We start from the raw sequence: 22,328 nt of genomic DNA on the forward strand, positions 1-22,328 counted from the left end.
GACCTCCAGAAACAGCGTAACCCCCCAGAGCATCTGCCCGGCGCACCTCCTGCACAGATGCCGAGGCAGCGACGGCATCGATTCGTCCTGGTCACCGCGGGAGCCTTGGGACGAAAACCAGGCGCCGGGGAAGGCGCGCAGGCTTCTTGGCCAACCCTCGGAGAAGTGCCGAAACACCTCGGAGGGAGGTCGGGAGGAGTCGTGGATGTGTTTGGGTCACGGAAATCGGGTAGGCTTATGAGAAATCAGTCAACGGACTCAAAAGAGGCTGAACGTGCAGCTGCTGCCGCCTGCAAAACCCGGGGCGAGGCACTCAAAACGGGGCAGGTTGCAGGCGCCGCTGTCGCGCCCCCGGCCCCCGCCCCGGCCCCGGCCCCGGCTCCGCGGGCGCCGCCGCCAGGGGGCGGGCGGGGAAGGGGCGGGCCGGGCCCATCGATGGGGGCGGCCGCTCTGCGCTCGGCTCCTCCGCCCTGCCTCTCGGCTCTGGATTAGCGAAACTGGCGACGTGGGACGGCCGCCGGCCCGGCCCCGCGCCCTGCCTCGCCTGCCGGGGTGAAGCCGGGACTCGGAGCCGGCCGCGCCGCGCAGCCCAGCCCAGCCCAGCCCAGCGAGGGGAGCCACCCGTCGCAGCAGCGTCCCCGCCGGCGGGACACGGACGCAGAGGGCGGCCGCGGCGCTGTCCTGCCGCAGCCCCGCCGGCGCGGCGCGGTGAGGGGCGGCGGCACCGCGGCGGCGGGGAGCGATCCCCGGGCGGGCGGGCGGGCGGGCGTGCGGGCGGCGGGGCCATGGCGCTGCGGGCCCGGGCGCTGTACGACTTCAGGTCGGAGAACCCGGGGGAGATCTCGCTGCGGGAGCACGAGGTGCTGAGCCTCTGCAGCGAGCAGGACATCGAGGGCTGGCTGGAGGGCGTCAACAGCCGCGGCGACCGCGGCCTCTTCCCGGCCTCCTACGTGCAGGTGATCCGCGCCCCGGCCGCCGAGCCGCCGCCGTCCGCCCGCTACGCCAACCTCCCCGCCGGCGGCTTCGAGCCGCTGCCGCCCCCCGCCGCCTTCAAGCCGGCGGCGCAGCAGCCCCCGCCGGCGGCGGCGCCCGAGCCCTTCCCGCTGCCCCCCGCCGCCGCCGGGTACCCCTTCCCGCCGGCGCCCTACGGCGGCTCCTACCAGCCCAGCCAGGGCAGCGATGACGACTGGGACGATGACTGGGACGACAGCTCCACCGTGGCCGACGAGCCGGGCGCCCTGGGCAGCTCCTACCCCGACTACGAGGCAGCGGGCGGCGGGGCCTCCGGCCGCTACCGCCTGTCCACCCGGTCCGAGCTCTCCCTGGGCTCCCGCGGCGGCGGCAGCCACCCCGCGGGCCACCCGCACCCGCCCGGCGGTGGCGGCGGCGCCAAGAGCTCAGCCACGGTGAGCCGCAACCTCAACCGCTTCTCCACCTTCGTCAAGTCCGGCGGGGAGGCCTTTGTGCTGGGCGAGGCGTCCGGCTTTGTGAAGGATGGGGACAAGCTGTGTGTGGTGCTGGGACCCCGGGGCCCCGAGTGGCAGGAGAACCCCTACCCCTTCCAATGCTCCATCGAGGACCCCACCAAGCAGACCAAGTTCAAGGGCATGAAGAGCTACATCGCCTACAAGCTGGTGCCCAGTCACACCGGGCAGCAGGTGCACCGCCGCTACAAGCACTTTGACTGGCTCTATGGGCGGCTGGCTGAGAAGTTCCCCGTCATCTCCGTGCCACACTTGCCGGAGAAGCAGGCCACTGGCCGCTTCGAGGAGGACTTCATCTCCAAACGTCGCAAAGGCCTGGCCTGGTGGATGGACCACATGTGCAGCCACCCCGTGCTGGCTCAGTGCGATGCCTTCCAGCACTTCCTCACCTGTCCCAGCACGGATGAGAAGGCCTGGAAACAAGGCAAGCGCAAGGCTGAGAAAGATGAGATGGTGGGTGCCAACTTTTTCCTGACTATCAGTGTCCCCACGGGCCCTGGGGCCAGCCTGGACTTGCAGGAGGTGGAAAGCCAGGTGGATGGCTTCAAAGCCTTCACAAAGAAGATGGATGAGAGCGCCCTGCAGCTTAATCACACAGCCAACGAGTTTGCCCGCAAACAAGTCACTGGTTTCAAGAAGGAATACCAGAAGGTGGGGCACTCCTTTAAGTGCCTCAGTCAGGCGTTTGAGCTGGACCAGCAGGCCTTTTCGGCTGGCCTCAACCAAGCCATAGCCTTCACTGCAGAAGCCTACGATGCCATTGGGGACCTCTTTGCAGATCAGCCCCGCCAGGACCTAGACCCTGTGATGGATTTGTTAGCGCTGTATCAGGGGCATTTAGCCAACTTTCCAGACATCATCCACGTCCAGAAAGGTAACACCCTTACATGTTTTCTGAAATGATGAAGTTTTACATATCAGTGGTATGCCCACAGATGTAGGGACCAGGGGCCAAATTTGCCCTGCATCTGGCTTGCTGGCCTTGGGTTAAATCTTTTCGTGTTTACTCAGGTAAACTGTTGCTAAAAATAAAAAAAATACATCAGTTACAATTTTCCTTCTGTGCCAAAGGTCTAGACATAGTTGGAAATTTTACCGGTCAGAGATTGCAGCGTTTGGCTGTGTATCTCTGAAAGAAACCACATCTGCCTATAATGCTGACACACTAAAGATTAATGGGCTTGTTTACAAACCCTGGAAATCAAGTGGTATGAAAACATCTATTACTCTTTGATGTACGTTAGGTATCTTAAATCTCTGATTTAGTAGATAATAAATATGAAGTAATCTGAAAATGCAGGTACTCCTCAGATTGATCACCTTGTTTGAGGTGCTCATGGTGGTGGTGTGTGCATTTTGCAGTGTCAGGCAGTCAGATGAGATGTTTCAAGCTGCTGGAGTTTCTCAGTTCAGCCATGGATTAAACTCTTGGTGCCTTTGAAAGAATAGTTGTCTGCCACAGTGTTCTTGGTTGGAGTTGTTCAGCTTCTGCCCTTATTATCATGAAAAATTGTTGCTGACCTGTTATCCTTTCAGCATCTTTCTAGCTGAAACAGCTTCTGAGGTTCAGATTGCTGTTTGTATGATGCTTTGTGATCCATCGGAGAGAAAGAAACTCCAAAAACGAAAGAATCATCTGCTATATAGCTAGTAACACTTGTTCAGATAAATAGAAGTTTGTATCACTATATATGTGTAGATTATTTCCCTGCTGTGAAATTCATATATTCTTCACCATCGTGAGAAGACTAGCCCATCATTGGTTCTTTTTGCTGTTATATTCCTTACCTGTAGTTTTCAACTCGAAGACCAGGGGGATGTGGGGATTGGAGCTGTAAAAGAGACCAGGAAAACATCACATATGCTCTGCAAAAATGGGTGTATGTAACAGTTACGTGAGAAAACGCATGAGCTTTATTGAAAATTGTTTTGGAGGTTAATAAGTGGGGTTCTGCATCCCAAGAAGCAGCGCTTGAATTGTCACCCACGATGAATCAAGTCTTTTGCACCCTTATGTGACATTTCCAGGTTTTTTGCATCTGCAACAGTACTTTGAGTTTGGTGATAAAAGATTTGGAAGAGTTTTTTCAACAGATCAAAAAGGCAGGCTTCCAGGAGGTATGCATTATTGCTGGGAAAATCTGAGAAAACAGAGTTGGTACAAAGTGCACAATTTGTTGTTACCTAAGAAAGTAAGCTTTTTATATTAATAAAGAAAGTAAGCTTTTTATATTAATAAAGAAAGTAAGCTTTTTATATTAATAAAAATTGCATGCATCAAAGTCAGATTTCAATTCTGTTGAATCTTGAAAATTGTGAGTGGAAACTTAAACGATCTTAGTATTATTTAGAAAATAAAAGGTAAGTGTGCAATATAAACTTTGAGGAGTTGTTCTGCTAGCTGCTGTGGCATTGTGTTCTGATAACAACTTTCAAGTATTTTAGGTTTGGAGAGAAGGGTGGCTTTGGCAATGCCTGGTGTTTGGGAGTATAGCATTTTGAAGTGAGTTGTCAACAAATAATTGGATTACCTGTAGGCTTCTGGAAAAAAATAAAGGGAAAGATTTTTTTACTAGGTGTAAAAAACCAGCAAATTATATATACTATTTAAATAATATATCCTCAAGCTCTGAGGCTATATAGAGTTCTTCACTGCAGTATTTTTGAAGACAGGACTTTGAAGAGAGGATTGGGAATAATAAGATATGCACTTGACTCAACCCTGTTTCTTTTATAGTTCTGTTTGAATTTGTGCTTACTGGCTAGGTTTACCTTGCTGAACCAGGGAAAGTTCATTTAAATGAGCACCCACTAGAGCAGTGCATGCGTGCGATGTGTGTAGAGTTGATTTTGTGCTAGAGCACTGTCCTGGAGCTGGTTGGAGAAACGTAGAGCCAGTCTGCATGCAGGTGTTAATGCTCCAGCACCTTTGGGCTAACACTGCCTTCAACACAATATTATCTCTGGTACATACTTGCCATCAGAAAAAGGCATGGGCTTGAGAGGTTGGTCTCTTGAGTGTCCACGTTCGTGATAGGAACAGGTTTAGAACTGGGTTACATGTTTGTTGTTGTCATTCCTGTTACAAAACAGGCAAACTGAAGGAAGACTGAGAGGACGGTATTTTTTACACAGAGTATATTGCTATGTTATTACTATTGTTACTTGTAAGAAGATACAACTTTTCCATTCCAAATTGTAAACTTCAGATGAAAATATGAACTGTTTGGTGTTCTTACAACATAGGAGTTTTCTTTTAAATTTACTCTCTGACATAGTTGCCAGTTCTGAGAGTTATTGTCCCTATAGACTAAACAAGTATCTGTTGGTGATAATAGATCATCTAAAAAATAGAGTTGATCTGTCTTTCTTTAAGTGTTTTGTTTTCTGTTGTACAACTTCTTTGTGCAGTAAAATGACCTCAAAGTGCCCTTAGCATGGTAGAAACAGCAGCCTGATTGCTGCATTGCTTACATGGCTGTGCCTTTGAAAAGGTGAACTTCGAAGTTAAGAGTAGTTCTCCTTTGTTTTCTACATAGTGCAAATATATTATCCACTTGGGATACAAAACAAGGCCTTTTCTAGACTCCCATTTCTGTATTCCCCTAGACCTGAGAAGGACTGAGAAATCAAGGCAGCTGTGCCCAATACATACCCATGTCTGTGGCTAGAATATTCAACTGCATTGTCCTGTTACGGGTTTGCTCTACCACAGGTAGCTGAACATCTGCTGAATGTGATTTGGAAGTGTGTTTTGTGGTATGGACTGAGAAGTCTGCATGTCTGGGTTTTTTTAATCATTTCTGCAACTGCAGAAAGAAGGACAGAGAATCTGTAAGTCAGAGACAAAAATTTTCCTCCATTTGGGCTTTGTCTTTTCTCCCAGAATTATGAACCAAAGCCATGTAAGCCCCGCTGTTGCTTTGTCTGCATATCAGCAGGAAAATGTGTTAACTGTTGTGCTTTTAATTGCTCTGGCATGCAGGTCTTTCTGCTTCCTGTGCTGAGGACGTCATACGTGATCTGAAATGTGCAGAAAGGGATTGTCGTTTTGGTCACTTGTGTAAAACACATGGACCAAAAGACTGTGGGACTATATATCTTCAAACTGGTTATTATCTTATTAATGTTGTAAGTATTTTATGAAATTACAATAGCTTCAATAGGAGATTTTTAAAGATTCCTTTACCCTGACTCCTTCATCTTGAGCACCCAGTGTTTAAGGAATTTTCTGTGAAGGTAGGAATAGTTAAAGTCCCTGTTCCAGAAGAGGCAGCGGAAGGATTTGAACTTTCCTGTCCCACATCCAGTTGAGGATCAACTTGTCAGTGCTTTGTGAGAGACCTTACCGAGCTTCCTGTGCGCTTCAGTCCAGGTCTGAAGATTCATTCAATTGAGCCCTACAGCAAAGAACACACCAAATTGGAAACCCCACATTTCCATCTGGAAACACTTGACTACAGTGGGCACAGACCATATCAGCCCCAAGGCATACATCCCTTACAAATGACTTACTGTTTTATAGGTTTTACTTGGAAAACTAAGCAATTAGGTGAAAACTGGCACCTGTGGGGGTAGATGATGACAGAGTGGTATCTCAAGTATCTAAGCTCCCAAATACTTGGATGAATCTAGCCCTCAGCTGGCCCATAGGTAAATGCTTCTAAAGTGCTTGCATGAAAATATTCCTGTGTATACCTGTGTTATTTTGAGTGGAAGATCCAAGTGTGTTAGACACATATACTTGTATTAAATTTTCTTTAGCCTCTGGCAAAACATTTGTAGAAGAGGAGTATTAAGTTCAGTAGGCTCAAAAACTAAGCTGCACTTACAAGTTTTCTTCCACAGAACTGGTGTATCTTTCAAGAAATACTAGACTCAGTTGCTTTAATTTTGAGGAAAAAAAAGCAGCCTCTGAACTTCATTTGTAATGGATAATGCCACCTTTTCTGTGTTTTTAAGGTCTATTCGTGGAAATTCCCTAGGCATTCTTGGCAAAATAATGCCTAAATAATAATTGCTAGAGCTTCATTCCACTGATGAGATCTTCTGACTTCAATAATCCTCAACACTGCAGGCCCATGCAAGTTCTGGTTCAGAAAATTTATGCACATGTGAGAATTTGTGATAGTGTCTGCTAGTACTCTAGCTCATGCTTGTCTGACTATCTTGTCTTCATTATTTGCTTAGTGAGAGTAGAGAAGTTACGGGTTTTCAAATTTCTTTCTTTCAAGTTTTCTTTGAGGAATTACAGTAATTGACCTCTTGTGATTCCTGAAAGTGGAAGAAATACTAACTTGCTGTTTCATCTCTGCCTTCCAGATTTCTCCTTACTCTTAACATTATGATATTAATGCTAGAGAAACCTTTGGTTATGATTTTTGCAAAACAGATTTGAGAAAGTGGTCTAAATGTTTTCTAAGATATAGGCAGAAATTCTGTTTCCTCTGTGTGCCAAGATTTAAGAGATTTAAAAAAAAAAATCTGAATGACCTTTTTTCTCCTTGATCGCCATTTATGAAAAATAAGACAAATGATCTTATTTACCTGAAGCAAACTTGATTCTAGACACTGACTTTAAAGTACGTGCTGGGTGTGTTTTTGGAATATCTTACAAAATTACAGGTGAAAAAACATGCCAACTGAAATGCATCAAAATTTCAAGTATCAAAAAAACCCAAACAGCATGGAATCAGCATGGGGCTTTGAGCAACCTGGTCTAGTGGGAGGTGTCCCTGCCCATGGCAGGGGGATTGGAACTAGATGATCTTTAAGGTCCCTTCCAACCCAACCATTAACGGGTTGTTAGGCGTTGGAATGGGCTGCCCAAGGGAGGTTGGTGGAGTCCCCATCCCTGGAGATGTTTAAGAGTGGGGTAGACATAGCGCTGAGGGATATGGTGTAGTTGGGAACTGTTAATGTTGCGTTGATGGTTGGACTGGATGATCTTCAAGGTCTTTTCCAACCTAGACAATTCTGTGATTCTATAACTCTCTGTAACATTTTCAGCAATGTTTTATTTTGCAGGGGGAAGGGAGGGGTATGTTGTTCACAAATAAATCAGACTGCTCAAAATTCACATGTAAAATTTTATATCACAGTGTAAAAGCAGTGCTTGTCTCTTTTGCTTACTTTCTAACATCTTAAACTTGTTGTGCACACATGGTTTTTCCATTCCTGTTTTTGCTTTTATCCACCTTTTTTTTTTTTTCACCCTCTGTCCCTCAGATGCATACACTTTGCATGGGATTCAACTCGGTTAACTACTGGCTAAGAGCTAGGCATGTAATCCTAGCCAGATGACCCTTACAACAGTAAAAAGAGATGGGTGCCTACATTTCATCTGTTTAAGGACTTTGATGAGAAAGGATGGGCTGCTCCAGGATGTCTTGTATTTTTCACCCTGTCAGCCTCCCCAATTGCTGTTACAGTGATGATGTAGCATTGTCTGCTTGCTGCTGAATAAGCCGATACTGCCTCCTAGTATTTGAAGGTAACCTGAAGGAAACTTGAGACTTTTAGATGGCTAAAATGTGGAAGAATCTTCAGATTTAAAGACTGTATAAAATTATAACTTCCTTGGTGTGTGTAAAATCAGAGGACAACAATAAACAAGACTAAAATTGAGCAATACTTGAAGAAGATTAAACAAAAAAAGAAGGGACTTCTATGCCCTGTCTGTCTAAAAGATTCATGAGTCTTTTTTTAAGTATGGTTGGTTGTTTTTTTTTTTCTTTTACAGTCCCCCCCACAATCTCTTTTTACCTTAGCTTTCTAAGGGAGAAAGATTTTTATCCTGTTACCTTTTGAACCCTGCTAGCCTGATATCATGCACATATGATGACAGAAAGACATTTCATAGCTGGTAAAACCCCAGTGATCTTTATCTCAAAAACAACTGGTAGCAGAGGAAGAATATAACTGTTCCTCCCATGGGAGAGGCTGCAGGCATCACGGCACACCAGAAAGCCTGTCCAGACTGCCCACTTAATCCCAACAAGCTGGAGAGGTTTTGATCAGAGCTACACCCGTAGTAGGTTTGACCACAGGCAGTGCATTATCATCTCTTGTGCTCTTAGGGATACAGTACTTACTTAAAGGGCAGTAAGGCCCTGTCTACTGGGAAAACCTTGTGGGCAGCTAGAGAGTAGCAGGACAGTGTAGATACTGAAGAATTAAAAACTATTTTGTAGAAAGAGGAAGTAATTTTATTTCAAAGACTATGTAATACCTTTTCGGCTTGAAGCTTATGAAGAATCTAGATGGTGAGAAAAGGTTCATTGTCCTTCTCTTGAAGCTGAGAGAACGCCAGGTCTTGCTAAAAGGACTTCCATCCGAACAGGGAAGACAAGAATTGGTAGACTGAGACTGGAAAGTAGCTCCCAGAGCACTTCCAAATCTTTGTAAGCACATTATCAAAAACAAACAAGCTGGCCGATTTTTTTATTTTGCAAGTCACCTTTGAAACAAGGACATCTTTCAGCCTTTCCAGCATCTTTCCATGACTTAATTGTTAGACTCTGTTTGAACAGTTGAAGTGCCAAGTTAATGTGTGCACTGTATAAACTCATCCAGCTGGTACCTTGCTTATTTTAAATTGCCTGGTTCAAATAGAACAGAATTTGAAAATTCTAATTAAAAAAATGAAATCATATTTGGCTTAGCCCCCAAAACATAAGTCTCATCAGCAGACTGGAGCAAACAAATGGCAAATGCTTTCTACACAGTCTTGTTTATATCTTTCATGAAGGCCATGAGGATTTAAATACATTTTTTTTAAAAACCCTACTGAAAATTGTATTTAAATTTTGGAGTGGGATGTCATTAAATCAGTGACAGAATATGTACATTTAAACAACATGTTCAGTTCCTGTCAGTGACTTCAGGTTGTTATTGTAGCAGAGAAGTGTGATGGTTTCAGCCTTTGTTTTAGGTAGGTACACATCATGGGTGGACAGCTTCTGTATTCGTAATGAACTAAACTACCCTTTTTATGACTACCTGCAATTCTTTCATAGTGTGAAAAGCAGATACATACTGTGATTGGGAGTTTACATTGCTTTTTTGTCCCATGGTAAAAAGCAACTTGCTATTCTATTTTTTCAGGCTTACAATTTTGAATCTTTATATGCAACAATAGCTATGTTGGCTAACTGACAGTATACGGAAGAACGAACCATTTTACCAAATATCATGCTAATGACACTACATTTTCAAGTTGCTTGCGGTTTTATGTAAGCCCAAACTCAAAGAGGCAGATCCTTTCTTCCTAAAAAGGCCGATAATTTTATTCTGCCTTTATAAAACTATAATATTCTCTGTATAATATGTACTATATTAATGTTAATTAAATAGTTATCTATTTGCCATTTTAGATTAACATATTGTAACAGTATATAATGCATAGCATTTCTTATATATAATATGAACATAGCATATTATGATAATGTTCACATGTTCTGTTTTTGTATTATATATTTTAATTCGTAACATTAATGATAGTTTACCTTGCTTCTTTTTGTCTTTACACAGCTACTGCAGCATTCACATTTCTGAGAGAGAACATTTAAAGGGTGCTAGGGAAAAAGAGGAGCAGTATCTGCCTTACATTTGGTTATTGTCCCTTTTCATATGAATTTATGTTAAACTAGCTATGCATGTTGTAGTTGCTCATCTTAGGACATTAGTGGAGCTAAGCAGATGGTGAAGGACCAGCAAACTCCATAATGATGGTTACACCCATTTGGGCTGTGACTTATATTCATCTTCTGTAGATCCGAAGGAAACATTTCTGCTCATACGCTGTTAATGAAAATGTTTTACTGAATATTAATTTATATCACGCTTGCACAGCATGATTTCTGATTTAGGTTGTTGTCTTGAAGTCAGCTTTATGAAAAGGGTATTTACAAAAGCTATTAAGAGTCTGTAGCATCATTCTAGCAGAAAAGCACCTGTTCTTAGCATCCTAATTGGGAGGAACTAGTGCTCAGAACCTATGATGACCAAACTGTAATAGACCAACTTGAATTCTGGAAAAACCAGAGATTTATCTTAAAAGCGTATTTGATGCCCCATTTAGATGTGAGCTAGTAAGAAGTATGCAAAATCACTGAAAGGTTTCATCTTGGTACTTCTGCAAATTGTGATTGCTTAAATTTTCAGGTGTGCCCACCCTGAAGAACATGACTGACTTTCTAATGGGCAAATGTACCATGTTTCTATTGACCAGCCTAGTTTAAGTTTCACTCCTTTCTGTGTCCCCCTGTCTGCAGTGTCAGCTGAAGCCGTACCAAAGAAAAACTCCTTAAATAGTACATGTGAGTGCCAAAAAGTACAGGCTGCCTTAGAACTGGGCAAAACCAGCATTACCTAGTGTTTGCCTCTCAGGCTGTGGTGCAAAACACTACCTTTGTAATAATGGACAGCAATATACACAATTTAGCTGGATTTTGAGATCAAATTATTCCTGACAGGCCATATTCAGACTGCTCTAGGTACCAGTAGAGTCAGAACTACTCATGAACACAGTTTAAACATGCTTTAGTGGCTGAAATAAGGTCATTTGTTTGCTTAAAACACTGTTTGTGTACAATACATCTAAAGATACATTAGTTTTAAAGTCACTGCATTCAAGATTTGAATGGAAAACTTCCATCCAATTTTGCAGTTTTTTTCATGCGGTTACCTAGCACAATGGACTCTTTTAGTTTTGTTAACAGGGCCAGTGGGTGCCATAAACTGGTAATTCTGTAATCTTTCTTTCATTTTGCCATCTTGCTCTCATCTCCTATATCAACTCTTTCAAGTGCAAACCATGGCTTGTTGCTCACATATCAGTGTGGTGTAGCATGGCCCACCAAAACATTCATACTGGAGGTGCTGCACACCAAAGCTTGTCAATTCCTCTGGGGCACTCTGGAACTGAAATGCACATTGCGAATGTGATAATTTAAGTATTTTTCAGTAGCATGAGCATTTTGGAGCCTCTGAACATGCACAAGTATGATTACAATCCTTGTAGATTTGGATAAATAAATTAGCCATTCATGCTCTTCTTATGTGTGTGTACACCAGCTGGCAGATGTACAATGTATCTAATGTCTATCTATGTACAATGAATCTAATCAGGTCTTAAATATCGCATTATTTAAAATTTAAAAAAATATTAGTTAGACATGTATAGTATCCATTAACCCTGGTAGTTCTTTAAAATTGAGTGACTTGTGGTACTGTGCATTGTAACACCATCATTAATAGGTTACATATTAATTAAATCAATGTTTATGTTAAAACCACCAGATGAATTAATTAAGTTTCTGAAATCTCTAGCAAAGACTGTTTTATTTATGCATGATCTCTGAATTGTGTAGATTAGAAGGTCGTTTCATTTTGAACTGAAAAATGCATCTTTGAGTGACAGCTTTCCATGAGTTTTGCAACATGGTAACTGGAAGAACAAATAGTTATGTTTGATGTTAATAATTCTGCAGTCAGTCAGTGTTAACCTACATGTTAACACAGTACTGTAATTTATGAGCTTAGATTTATAGGATAGTATTCTTTTATTCTGGGTTTTTTTGAGCAATGGGCAACAATATAATAAAAAATAAACCTCACTTTTTTAACTGTTGTTAGGCTACAGATTCTGAAAGCATTATAGCCATTTTCATGTAACTATACAAAAAACCCTGTAATACTTAAGTAATTGCAATTTCTTTTTTTTTTTTTTAATATTTCTAACTTTCACTATGGAAAAGAGAACGTTGTTAAAGAAAGTAGCTTTGCACCCTTAAGGAGAAGAACATCATCTTAGAATTAGAAAGACTGGTTTTGAAAAGTCTGTTGTGTTGGCACTTTCAGAAAGAACAAGTGACTTCATAATTTTGCCTTTGATGTTGGAGATCACTTGCTTTTTTCTGTTTAAAACTGTAAAACCACATTTTAAAGTAGCAAGTCTTTTCTACATTAATTACTGTAATGGTACTTTTTCCCTGTGACATTTCTTTTACACAGTTCAGTCTCTACTGGAGGAGTCTTCTGGTTTTAATTTCAGACAAATTCCCATTATGCTGCTTTCTGTTGTAAATCTTGGCCAGAAAATGTAAAGAATTTGCACAATCTTAATGTAGGCTTCTTTTGTTAATCTGTGCTCAGAGCATTCTTGAGCAAATAATCTGTCAATGTAGTAAAATCTCTATTCTGCTACACACAATTTCATCATTTCACTTTGAATTGAGATGGGGAAGTTTGGGGGCTTTTTTCGGACTAGGATTTCATGTTTTGTGTAATCTTATGTGGTGCTGCTGCAACTTCCCTTGTGTTGGAGCTAATGATTGTGAAGCCCTGGGCTGAGCTGGATTGCATAACTAAACCATTGATAAAACTAAGCCACCATCTCCCTGCCCTCCAGGCCAAATGCAGTTTTTTATTGGATTAGTCATTCAAGTCATCCCATAACAACATCTTTGCTAAATCTGGTGTTAGTGGAACTGCCATGTAGACAGGCTTGTTCTGGCAGAAGTCTGCTGGATTAGTGTTGTTTCCTCCACAATTGTTTCTTTCAGAAGGAGAGTAAATCAGAACTATGCTACATGCACATGGGCTGCCCAGGGTTAGCCTTTTCAAACCTTTAAGCAAAGAGCTGGAGTTAAATATAAATCTCACCATTAGGTAAGGAAAAAGAAAACTTATTTCTAGTTACATTTTCTGCTTTTGCATCCTTTGATGAAAGCAACATCGTGAATATATATCGTTTTCTCCCTTCCTTTTAGAGATTGTGTCTCATATTAGAACAGTGTCTTGTAATAAAAGTAAAGCAAAGGGAATTGTTAGGCTAGTTCAAAGCTCTCCCTTCAATAGCATGCTTTGAAGGTCACATCATGCCTACTGTTACACCATTTAATGTGATGGGCAGGTGAATGGTGTGGAAACGTAAGTTGTTTTACTTAGTAAGTAGTGCACCAAATTTTATTTTGTAGCTTGCTGATAGTAGAAAGATGAAAAATTGTTTATTGCCCCGGTCATTCTGTTTGCACAAGATTTCTGAGGTACAACTGCTGAGAGATTTTCCTTGTCAAACTTGGATGTTTCTTTGAAGATCACAGTGTTTTCTGACCCTAGCTGTCCTTCCCAGTGAGGGAGCCATCTCTCAGAGGAGCCTTCAGACTTCAAAACAGTGTCTTGCTGTTGCACCAAAGCATGTTGGCTGGGGGACTTCTGGAAGGTGGTGGTCAAGAATATGGCACTTTTTAGTTTTGCCACAGTTACCACTGATGACAAGGCCAGAACCATCACCCTTCTTGTGTTTTTTTTCCATTCTGCCATTTTTCTGGCTGTTGTACTTTTCAATATCATTTACAAATAGGGCCTACAAATACAGTAAGTACACGTTTGTGGTTGGAGGAGTCAGTGGCCAGGTGCCCCATTTCTGTCCCTCTGAACAGTTACTGCTTCTCCCCTGCAGCACGACCAGCATCGCCAGTGGTGTGCCGGCCTGTGCTCACCTGCCTTCTGGCAGTGCCGGAGCCGGCCGGGGAAAGGCAAAGAGCCATCATGTGAGGAGCAGCACATACTGTTGGGCTGGCACCCAGCTCACTGCCTCAGTCTCCCACTCTCCTCAGGCTCCGTTAAAAATGTATTTCCAGAAATAAAGGTCTTTGTAAGATATCAAGAGGAACACCAGGATTCTTTGTTGTCCCCCTGCCTTTGCAGTAATTCTTTTAACTTGAAGTATAAAATAAAGTAACAAGAATATGGGTATTTGCTGAAAGAAAGAGTTGTAGTCATCACTGGCATACATGTAAACTGTTATCTCACTACTAGTAAAAGAGATCTAATTGCTCTGTTTCAGCATACTTCATCCCTGAAGTGAAAGAAATATTTTAATGACTGCAGAGATAAAGGCATTACAATTGTAGGATCTAAAAAATTAACTTATTGGCACCTACAAGCTGGGTGATTTTTTAGTTCAGTGTTTTGGAGTGAGATACTGAAGACATTGATATATTGGTGACTTAATGGATACGTGTTCCTGAGAGTGACTGTGAGTTGTGGACCTCCCTGACTTGAACAGATACTTACCGCTGCTTCAAGTGCTGTATTCTAGCAGCTGATGCTTCTTTGTGTTTCATCCCATATGCAGTATTACTATATGCAGTTAAATCATTACTGCTACAGCAATGATTTTTCAAAAGTAGTGATACCATTATGAACAGTATCAGTAATTACTGCTTCTGTTTTTTAAAAATTGAGCAAGCCCAGCCATGAAACAGATGTCCACTGTAGTAAGCACTGTGCAAATACAGAACAAAAAGGGCTCCTGCCCTGAAGAATTCCCTTTCTCTTGGCTTGTCTTTATTTGGATTAGTAGCTTCAGACATAGCTGACGTTTCAGTCCTGACTGCTGTATGCCACACTCAAAAGCTGATGTTCAAGTGCTTTGAGAAGAGGTGGAAATGGAGCAGTCGGAAGATGGTACACCCTTAGCAGTTACTGCTCTTCTTTGGCCTCTGATCCCCTGTGCTGGCAGGCACCAGGCAGACCTGGCTTCGAGTGAGGCAAAGGAGTTGAGTGAAGAGCAGCCTTGATTGCATTTTCATGACCTGAGCCCCAAAACTTTTGCCTTCTGGTCACATTGCAGGCAGCAACTTGGACTCGTGTCATGTATGCTAAACATGAAGAACCAGTACAGGTCTGGGTGCTGGTAGGCTGATCATACCTTGCAGTTGGAGAGCTTGGAGACGCATATTCATCAGCATGGGTTTACATGTATATATGCATAGTTAAAGTGTGAAGGGAGAGTGAGTACAATTTCAATTTCAAGTACAGTTTCAAACCTACCCTTGGTTGACGCTTCACACAATCTCAAAGCATGTATTAGTGTAATAAAACTACAGGTGATGTGAAAATATATTGTTTGACCCAAACCTGAGTGCTCTCAGGTTCAGGAATTCTTCTTTTTATTTAATTTTTCTGAATGTATATGACACTTCCTGCCTCTTTGCAACCTCATGTTTGTATGGGCAGCTTACTGACTCAATACACTTCTTTTTTTTCCTAATTTTCCTCAGCACCCATCTAAGTTGCTGTTTGTATTGTGTGTTTTTCAGCTTGGAAGTATTTATTTCTAGCAGGAATTTTATGTTGCCCCTGTCTTCTTGGTTGCTAGCAGATTAGTATAAATGTCCCTTGTTAAGTGTATTTATATCATCTTGTGTTGTCCAATTTCATACTTCAAAACAAGCACTGAAACCTGCAAGTTTCTCTTAAGTCCTTAGCATTCAGTGAGCACCAGTCTGTTTAACATCAGGCTTTGGGCAATGAAAAACAGCATTCACATCTGCTTTTCCCCACCTTTAAGAACAGAAATAGATGTAGCACAGCTTTTTGCAGAGTATTTGATCCAGGCGCTCTTTGCTGTTTGAAAGCTAGTCCTGATCACTGGAACATGATCTCTTGACAGAAGGTCTTTTCATCAGACCAGAGGCTTTAAATGCATGGGCAAGACTTTACAGAATCTGTAGAGCTGGAGCTAAAAAAACCCAATAATTTATTTTTATGTATTCCATCCCTCTGGGAACAGTGCATTAGCGGATATTTATTCCAGACATGTATTCAGCAGATTTCCTTGAGCTAATATGCATTAGGAGGTGGCTCCTTCTGTTTCTTTTCCCTGAAATGTGTGTGTTAGCCTTTTCTAGGGCTGCCATAATCCTGCTTTTGTTTTTTAAATACATCTTGTGTTTTTGGATTGTCCAAACCAATACTAGATGTTCACATCATTAAATTCTGAAACCAAATGTTTCTGCAGGTGTATTTAGACTGGAAGGGCCTTGTTCAGCCTCAGCAGCAGGAGCTGGGAGATGCTGGTCTAGGTGCTGAGGATGATTAGTAAGGACAGAGGTGGGGGATTTCATGGTGTACAGTCTCGGGTGAGACAGGTCAGGAGTTGCAGGCTGGGAGACATTAGAGGTCACAATGGGACCCATCCACTACTGGGCACCTCTGAGCAAGATCCTTGTTTTCAAGCAGGGATGCACACAAGGGGCTGTTCTCTGTTCCCCAATTCCCTCACCCTGTCCTCCTCCCCCCTTTCGCCGTTAGAAACCCACATGGATCATTGCACCCTTGACATCAATGAATCTCTGCTCTGGCTCAGAGTTTTGCTCATGCAGATTAAAACACAAGGGGTGTAGGCTACAGAGAAGCTTTTGGAAAAAAAAAATGGGATGAAGTGTGGTATGTTATGATTAGTAAAGCTGCTTGCAAAGTCATGCAAACTAACAGCACTTTTTTCTAAGATTTACTCAACTAAGTCTTGCAAATTTCAGTAGATGCTGAACCAATTAGAAATGACATTTTACAACAAACGATCATTTGCTTCTTAAAGCACATGGGCTTTTTTCTTTGTGTTTGAGGAAGGTTCTTTGATTGCCCTAAAATAAGATTTTTCCCTCTAAGTTATTTTAAGGTTGTTTTACTAATAATTCAACAGTTCATTTAAAGGTACTTAAAAAAAAAAAAAAAGCAAGTTTGTACTTAGGCATATATATAAGCTTTTGTCATATATTGCCATCATCCAGTTGTTGGCTGTTTAGGTTTTAAAGGAAATTCCACTACAGGACCAGTATGAATCCATATGCATTAAGAGAGCAGTGTTAATGGTTGCAAGTTTTCCCCTTAGAGTCCTTTTCCTAGTTACAATTTTTTTTTTAATGGCAAAAAATGTATAATGCATAATATGTCTAGTCTGGAGGGCTTTAGTGTTTGGTAATGTATGTTTTTTATTGATGTAAAATAATTTGAAGATTATACATGCTCCAGAACATAGTTATGCTTTCAGCTGCTGATTGCTGTAAATTTCAGTATTTTTCTTCCAGTTTGGTCATTCTAGAAATAACATCTAAAGCTGTTTCCCACATCACAACTGAAGAGTTGTCATGTTTATTTAACCAGCTCCATCTGGCTTCCAGTAAGTCCCAAATTTCAGTTTTTCACAGCCATGCATGGATTCCTGCCATGCCCGCAGAATGCAGAGAAAATTTTTGCTAAGCCTGGTTTTGTTTGTTGAAAGAAGCGTCCTTTTTGCAGAAGAGGGGGTTAAATATTTTTCAGATCGTGCCCTACCTCACAGATTCCTCGCTCCTTAGAGAAGAAAATGCAGATCTTCTGGCACAGTCCCACTGCTGGCACCACAGCATGTGGAAAGGGTTTTTCAGTAGTGGTTTTTTGGGCCAGGCTGGTGATGGTGAGGTCAATCAGCTGAAGCAGCCAGTGCCAAGCTTTTAGCCACCATGCTGGCACGCCATGGGGGACAGGAAGGTGTGGAACCCCGCCACCACCTTGCAGCCCCTGGGCAAAGCCACTGCCCTTAGCCTTTGGGCAGCTCTTTGACATGATGGGTTCAGAGCGTGGCCTCTGCTAGTTGACTACTATCAGCCTCGGTCATGCAGCCTGTGGTCTATACTTGCCTTGTTAACAACCTCCCTGCCACAGTTTAAAAAAGAAAAGGAAAATCTTTTGTATGGTCTTTCTGAAAGTATGTTACACCAGAGGGGAATTTCTTATGCTCATGACTGAGAGTTCGTACCAGGGCTGCAGACAGGAGATGCCATGTACAGCACAGCCTAAATGCAAATTAAGCAGAAAAATATGATTTTAAGAGCAGAGAAGTACTGATAAGAGAGGAAGTATCTTCTGAGTGTTTGCAACTAAAAATGCCCCCTGCAACAGTTAACAAGTTGTTCTTAGAAGTTGAATAAAGAACAGTCACGCATGCTTCTCTGATTTTAAGAACTCTTTATTTTATTTATAATGCAAGACACAAACCTCATTTCATTTCAAAAATGCAACAAACTCTTTTTCCCTAAGTGTGCCAAATCATCTGGTATTTTAACTTGCTTCTAGTAAGAGTGTACCTTGACCCTCCATTCCACCTGACTACCTGGTGCGGGGTTGAAGATGGGCAGGGGGTGAGCATCAGCAGGTGGGGGAATGTGAGAAGCGCCTGAACAAGATGCAGTGAACAGTGGACATGCTCCCCAGTTGCCTCCCAACCCATGCATGCAGCAAACCCAGACGTACCCATGCACAAGGTCATGCTCCAGATCTGAATTGCAGAGATGTGTCAGGGCGGTGTGGGGAGGCACATTCAAAATGGCTTGTTAAACAGGCACAGGAAGGAGAGGGTGAAAGATAGTATTACTGCTGATGAACTGCGTTTTTACTGTTTAAAGGTGTTTACTACATGCATGGATTCAGGCTGACAAGAAGACAAACCTGGTCCCGCAGCAGACCGAGTGGAGGTTGTCCTCCCAGAATATACAGGCAAATAGGATTCTCTGTTAGCTTGTTAGCTAGTGTCACTGTAGGGAGTACAGAAAAGCATTTCTTCAAAGCAATGTAAATGGAGTCCTGTCAGTGAACTGTAGCCATGTGTATGCTAAGAAGTATAATTCAAAAGAAAAGAATTTTAAGACATTACAGATAGTTGAAGGAACAAGTAACTTAAGCATGATCATAAAGGATGTGAAAAATGTCCTATCACTAACATCTTGTGAGAAGATAAAAGCTGTATTGGTCTGATTGGTTTTAGGTATGTAAATGAAATATGCATGTAATATTTAAGGCAAAGAAGTTGCCCTATGGGAAATTGAGTCCAAGAAAATGAATGTCTTAAAACATATCTTGGTACTTTCGTAATATGAGTCTGCTTTGGGTAGGTCAGTTTTGGGTGATATTTCATTTTTGTAGGATGTGTGTGCTTTAATTAGCTATTTGAAAAAGGAGGACTGTCAGTTCTTTTGTTCTGTTTTTCTTCTAGCTCTTACAAGACTGTGTTTGGTCTACCTGGATGTCTGTGACTATGAAATAAATTTTTAGATTCTCTAGTACTCAGTAATTAATTTTGGGGTATCTGTAGTGTAAAAGCAGAATGGTATATTGTCACGATTTTGTGTATTCAGATCTCCTTTTGATGTTTCACAAAGATTGGGAAAAGTGATGTTTCACAAAGTCCAACTTCTCAATGAAGTTATTTTTCTGGTGTTTAGGTAGGCTTAAATTGATCTGACTAGTTTTCTAGTGCTTTAGTTTTTTCTCACTACCAGTGTATTTATCAGTTATTCTCCGAAGGATACCACCTGATATTTAAGATTGTAAAATAGGTATGTTTTACTAACTTTTGCAAGTTAGAGCCTTAAAAAAGTGTGGATTTTTTTAAACAAGATTCACTGTTCTGTGACTTTTTAATACGAAAAAGCTTTTGTGTTATTCCTTTTCATTCATATATATATACGCACACATATAAATATATTTAGAGTGAGCGTTCTACAAGTCCTTGGTATTATTAAACCACTTGTTAAAGTACGGTAGTCAAGTGTACCTTGTCCTCACAATTATTTTTTGTTCTTTACACAGGAGCCCTTACCAAAGTAAAGGAGAGCAAGCGGCATGTGGAAGAGGGGAAGATGGAGCTCCAAAAAGCTGAGGGCATTCAGGAACGCTGTAACATTATTTCTTTTGCGACCCTAGCAGAAATTAATCATTTCCACAAAATTCGTGTGAGGGACTTTAAATCACAGATGCAGCATTTCTTACAACAGCAAATACTCTTTTTTCAAAAAGTGACACAAAAGCTAGAAGAAGCTCTTCACAAGTATGACAGTGTTTAATCTCTGAACTTTGATTTGTGGACTTCTCTCAGCATGAACATGACCCAGGTGGCAGAGCAAATGCTGCTGCTGCTGCTGAAGAACTGTTGCCAGTGGTAGACGGTGGTACAAGGATGATTTTGTGTTCACCTGGAACCCCGGTTTAATCTCCGATTATGTAGAAAGGAAGCAGTTATAGGGCTATGTAGTAGAAACAGTACCACACATTGTAACTAAGTTATACTGTGTATGCCTACACTACCATTGTAACTTTTTTGAAATAATGAGTATACTATTTGCCTTATTGCTTTTTGAAATATGGTATTTTAGTGCATACTTTGTAGACCTCAAAACCCTTCGGGTCTTTAAGGAAGTTGGCTAGATAAAAGCCTGCTTCAGATGCCTTTTTACTTTCCTAGATTTGGATTTCCTAAACTCAAACTCTTCTCTGTTTACAGACTCCTACTAGAGCAGCTATGTGATTCTGTGCCTTTAGAATCTATTTTTCCTTTTCTAGTAAGTCACATTTTTATGATTGAATGAATGAAGGGTTGATGCCTGTGACAGGAACTGATTATGAAACCTCACACTGACTGGAAAAAAACCAGCTGCCATCCAGTTTGCACAGCAAGTACTGCCTTATGACAAATGTTGGCTCAAAAAGGACAACTTAAATCTATTCACACTTTCCCTGAAAATGGAGACTACTTGTTAACATGTACTAGGATGTTAAGCACATATACAAAAATACACCACTTAATTCCCTTTCCGAAATGAATAATACAGTGAGGTGTTTTTTTTTAGTATACAGCATTACTGTGAGTGGAAATTTGAAGAGCTAGCCTAATAAAAATTATGTTTTTCAAGGGGATATGAATGCAAGCTATTTGGCTAGAGCTTTTCTTAAGTTTGAAATTATCTGTTCGTTGTTCAGTTTCTGATTCAGTTTAACTTCAGACTTGCATCTACATTGCCAGTTGTCTGAGTTTAAACTCCACTGTGATTCATTAGTTTACTAAGTTAGAAAATTTTTCGGGGATGTTCAGTAATAGAAGTGATCTAAAATAAGTCTTGGCTGAACTGACTTGGAAAACAGGTGGCATTTTTATGTTTGTAACACTCAAGAATTAACAGTTGTCTTAATTTTTGTGTAAATATTTTTGACAAGCAGGGTGCATTTATATATACGTAAACACTATCTTTTAAAGAGTTTTCTGGCTTATTTCTCTTGAATTAAGTCTGAAGTATGTGTTTCTTACCTATTGATTTCCTTCTTATAGGTCAGTATGAAAGAGGGTTTTTATTTCTCCTATCTTGTTTCTCCTAAACAAAAGTAACAAAAGCTTCCAAGGAAGCAAAATGTTTACTTTTTTGGTTTTAATTAAATTAATCAAAGATAGCTTAAACAAATGAAAGCCTGGAAAAGGAAGTTAAGCAACAGTTACATTTAGGTACAAATCATTCCTCACCTATCAGCAGAAATGTGCACTTCTTTCCCTCAATGATGTGAGTTTCTGTAGCTTAACCCCACACCTCTGTTTTAGAGGAATAAATGTAAGACTACAGCTTTGGTTTTAAGATTCATCCCCAAACACTTGGAGATTGCTATTTTGCGCAAGTTGTGTTTGGCAGTGCTTCTAGTACATACCCAAAGAAGTAAAATACAGAATAATGAAGAGGAAAAAAACCAATATTAGTGAAAGAAGGGACAATTGGTGAGGAAAGCCTCCCTTTCCAGGCTATTAAAGGAGTGCTGCAAACAACAAGGTTAACCATAAAATAAGGACCATAGTCATAGGGCTGACTTGCTCTTTATCTTCCTCATGGTGTCTTGTTCTACATTCAGAACTCACCACTTCCCCTAGCAGCTCTTCCCAGCAGTACTCCTTATTTAATTATGTGAGATAGTGATGAGCTAGGTTTGAGCTGAGTTCCATGGCTTGTGTTTGCTTAAGCCAGATACTGTTTTATTAAATGTTTTTGCAGTAATCAGACTACAATCAAATTAATTCTACATGGAGGTATTAAGACCTGTTCAGAAATTGATCTTGGTCCAGTTGAAGTATTCTAGGAGGTTATAGTATTAACGACATGTACATGTCCAGGAGGAAATTAAGCTGTGATATGTATACATTAAATATTATCAGACAGGTACAGTTTTCCCAAATAAACTGTCATGGCCTTCACCTTA

The 22,328-nt window shown here is 41.6% G+C and overlaps 1 protein-coding gene across 1 annotated transcript; it reads left to right on the forward strand.

Moving 5' to 3' along the window:
- Nucleotides 1–776: 776 nt before the first annotated feature.
- On the forward strand, nucleotides 777–22,328 carry SNX18 (sorting nexin 18). The gene is made up of 2 exons (XM_074813241.1): nucleotides 777–2,358; nucleotides 19,905–22,328. Exons 1-2 carry the CDS (start codon nucleotides 786–788, stop codon nucleotides 20,156–20,158), a joined length of 1,827 nt encoding a protein of 608 aa, XP_074669342.1. The 5' UTR covers nucleotides 777–785; the 3' UTR covers nucleotides 20,159–22,328.

The sequence above is a fragment of the Strix aluco genome, chromosome Z, assembly GCF_031877795.1.
Source record: "Strix aluco isolate bStrAlu1 chromosome Z, bStrAlu1.hap1, whole genome shotgun sequence".
Taxonomy (NCBI): domain Eukaryota; kingdom Metazoa; phylum Chordata; class Aves; order Strigiformes; family Strigidae; genus Strix; species Strix aluco.

Coding starts and splice junctions, on each gene's coding strand:
- SNX18 (XM_074813241.1), top strand. CDS start 786: ATGGCGCTGCGGGCCCGGGCGCTGTACGACTTCAGGTCGGAGAACCCG. Junction 2,359..19,904: donor CATCATCCACGTCCAGAAAG/GTAACACCCTTA, acceptor TTCTTTACACAG/GAGCCCTTACCAAAGTAAAG.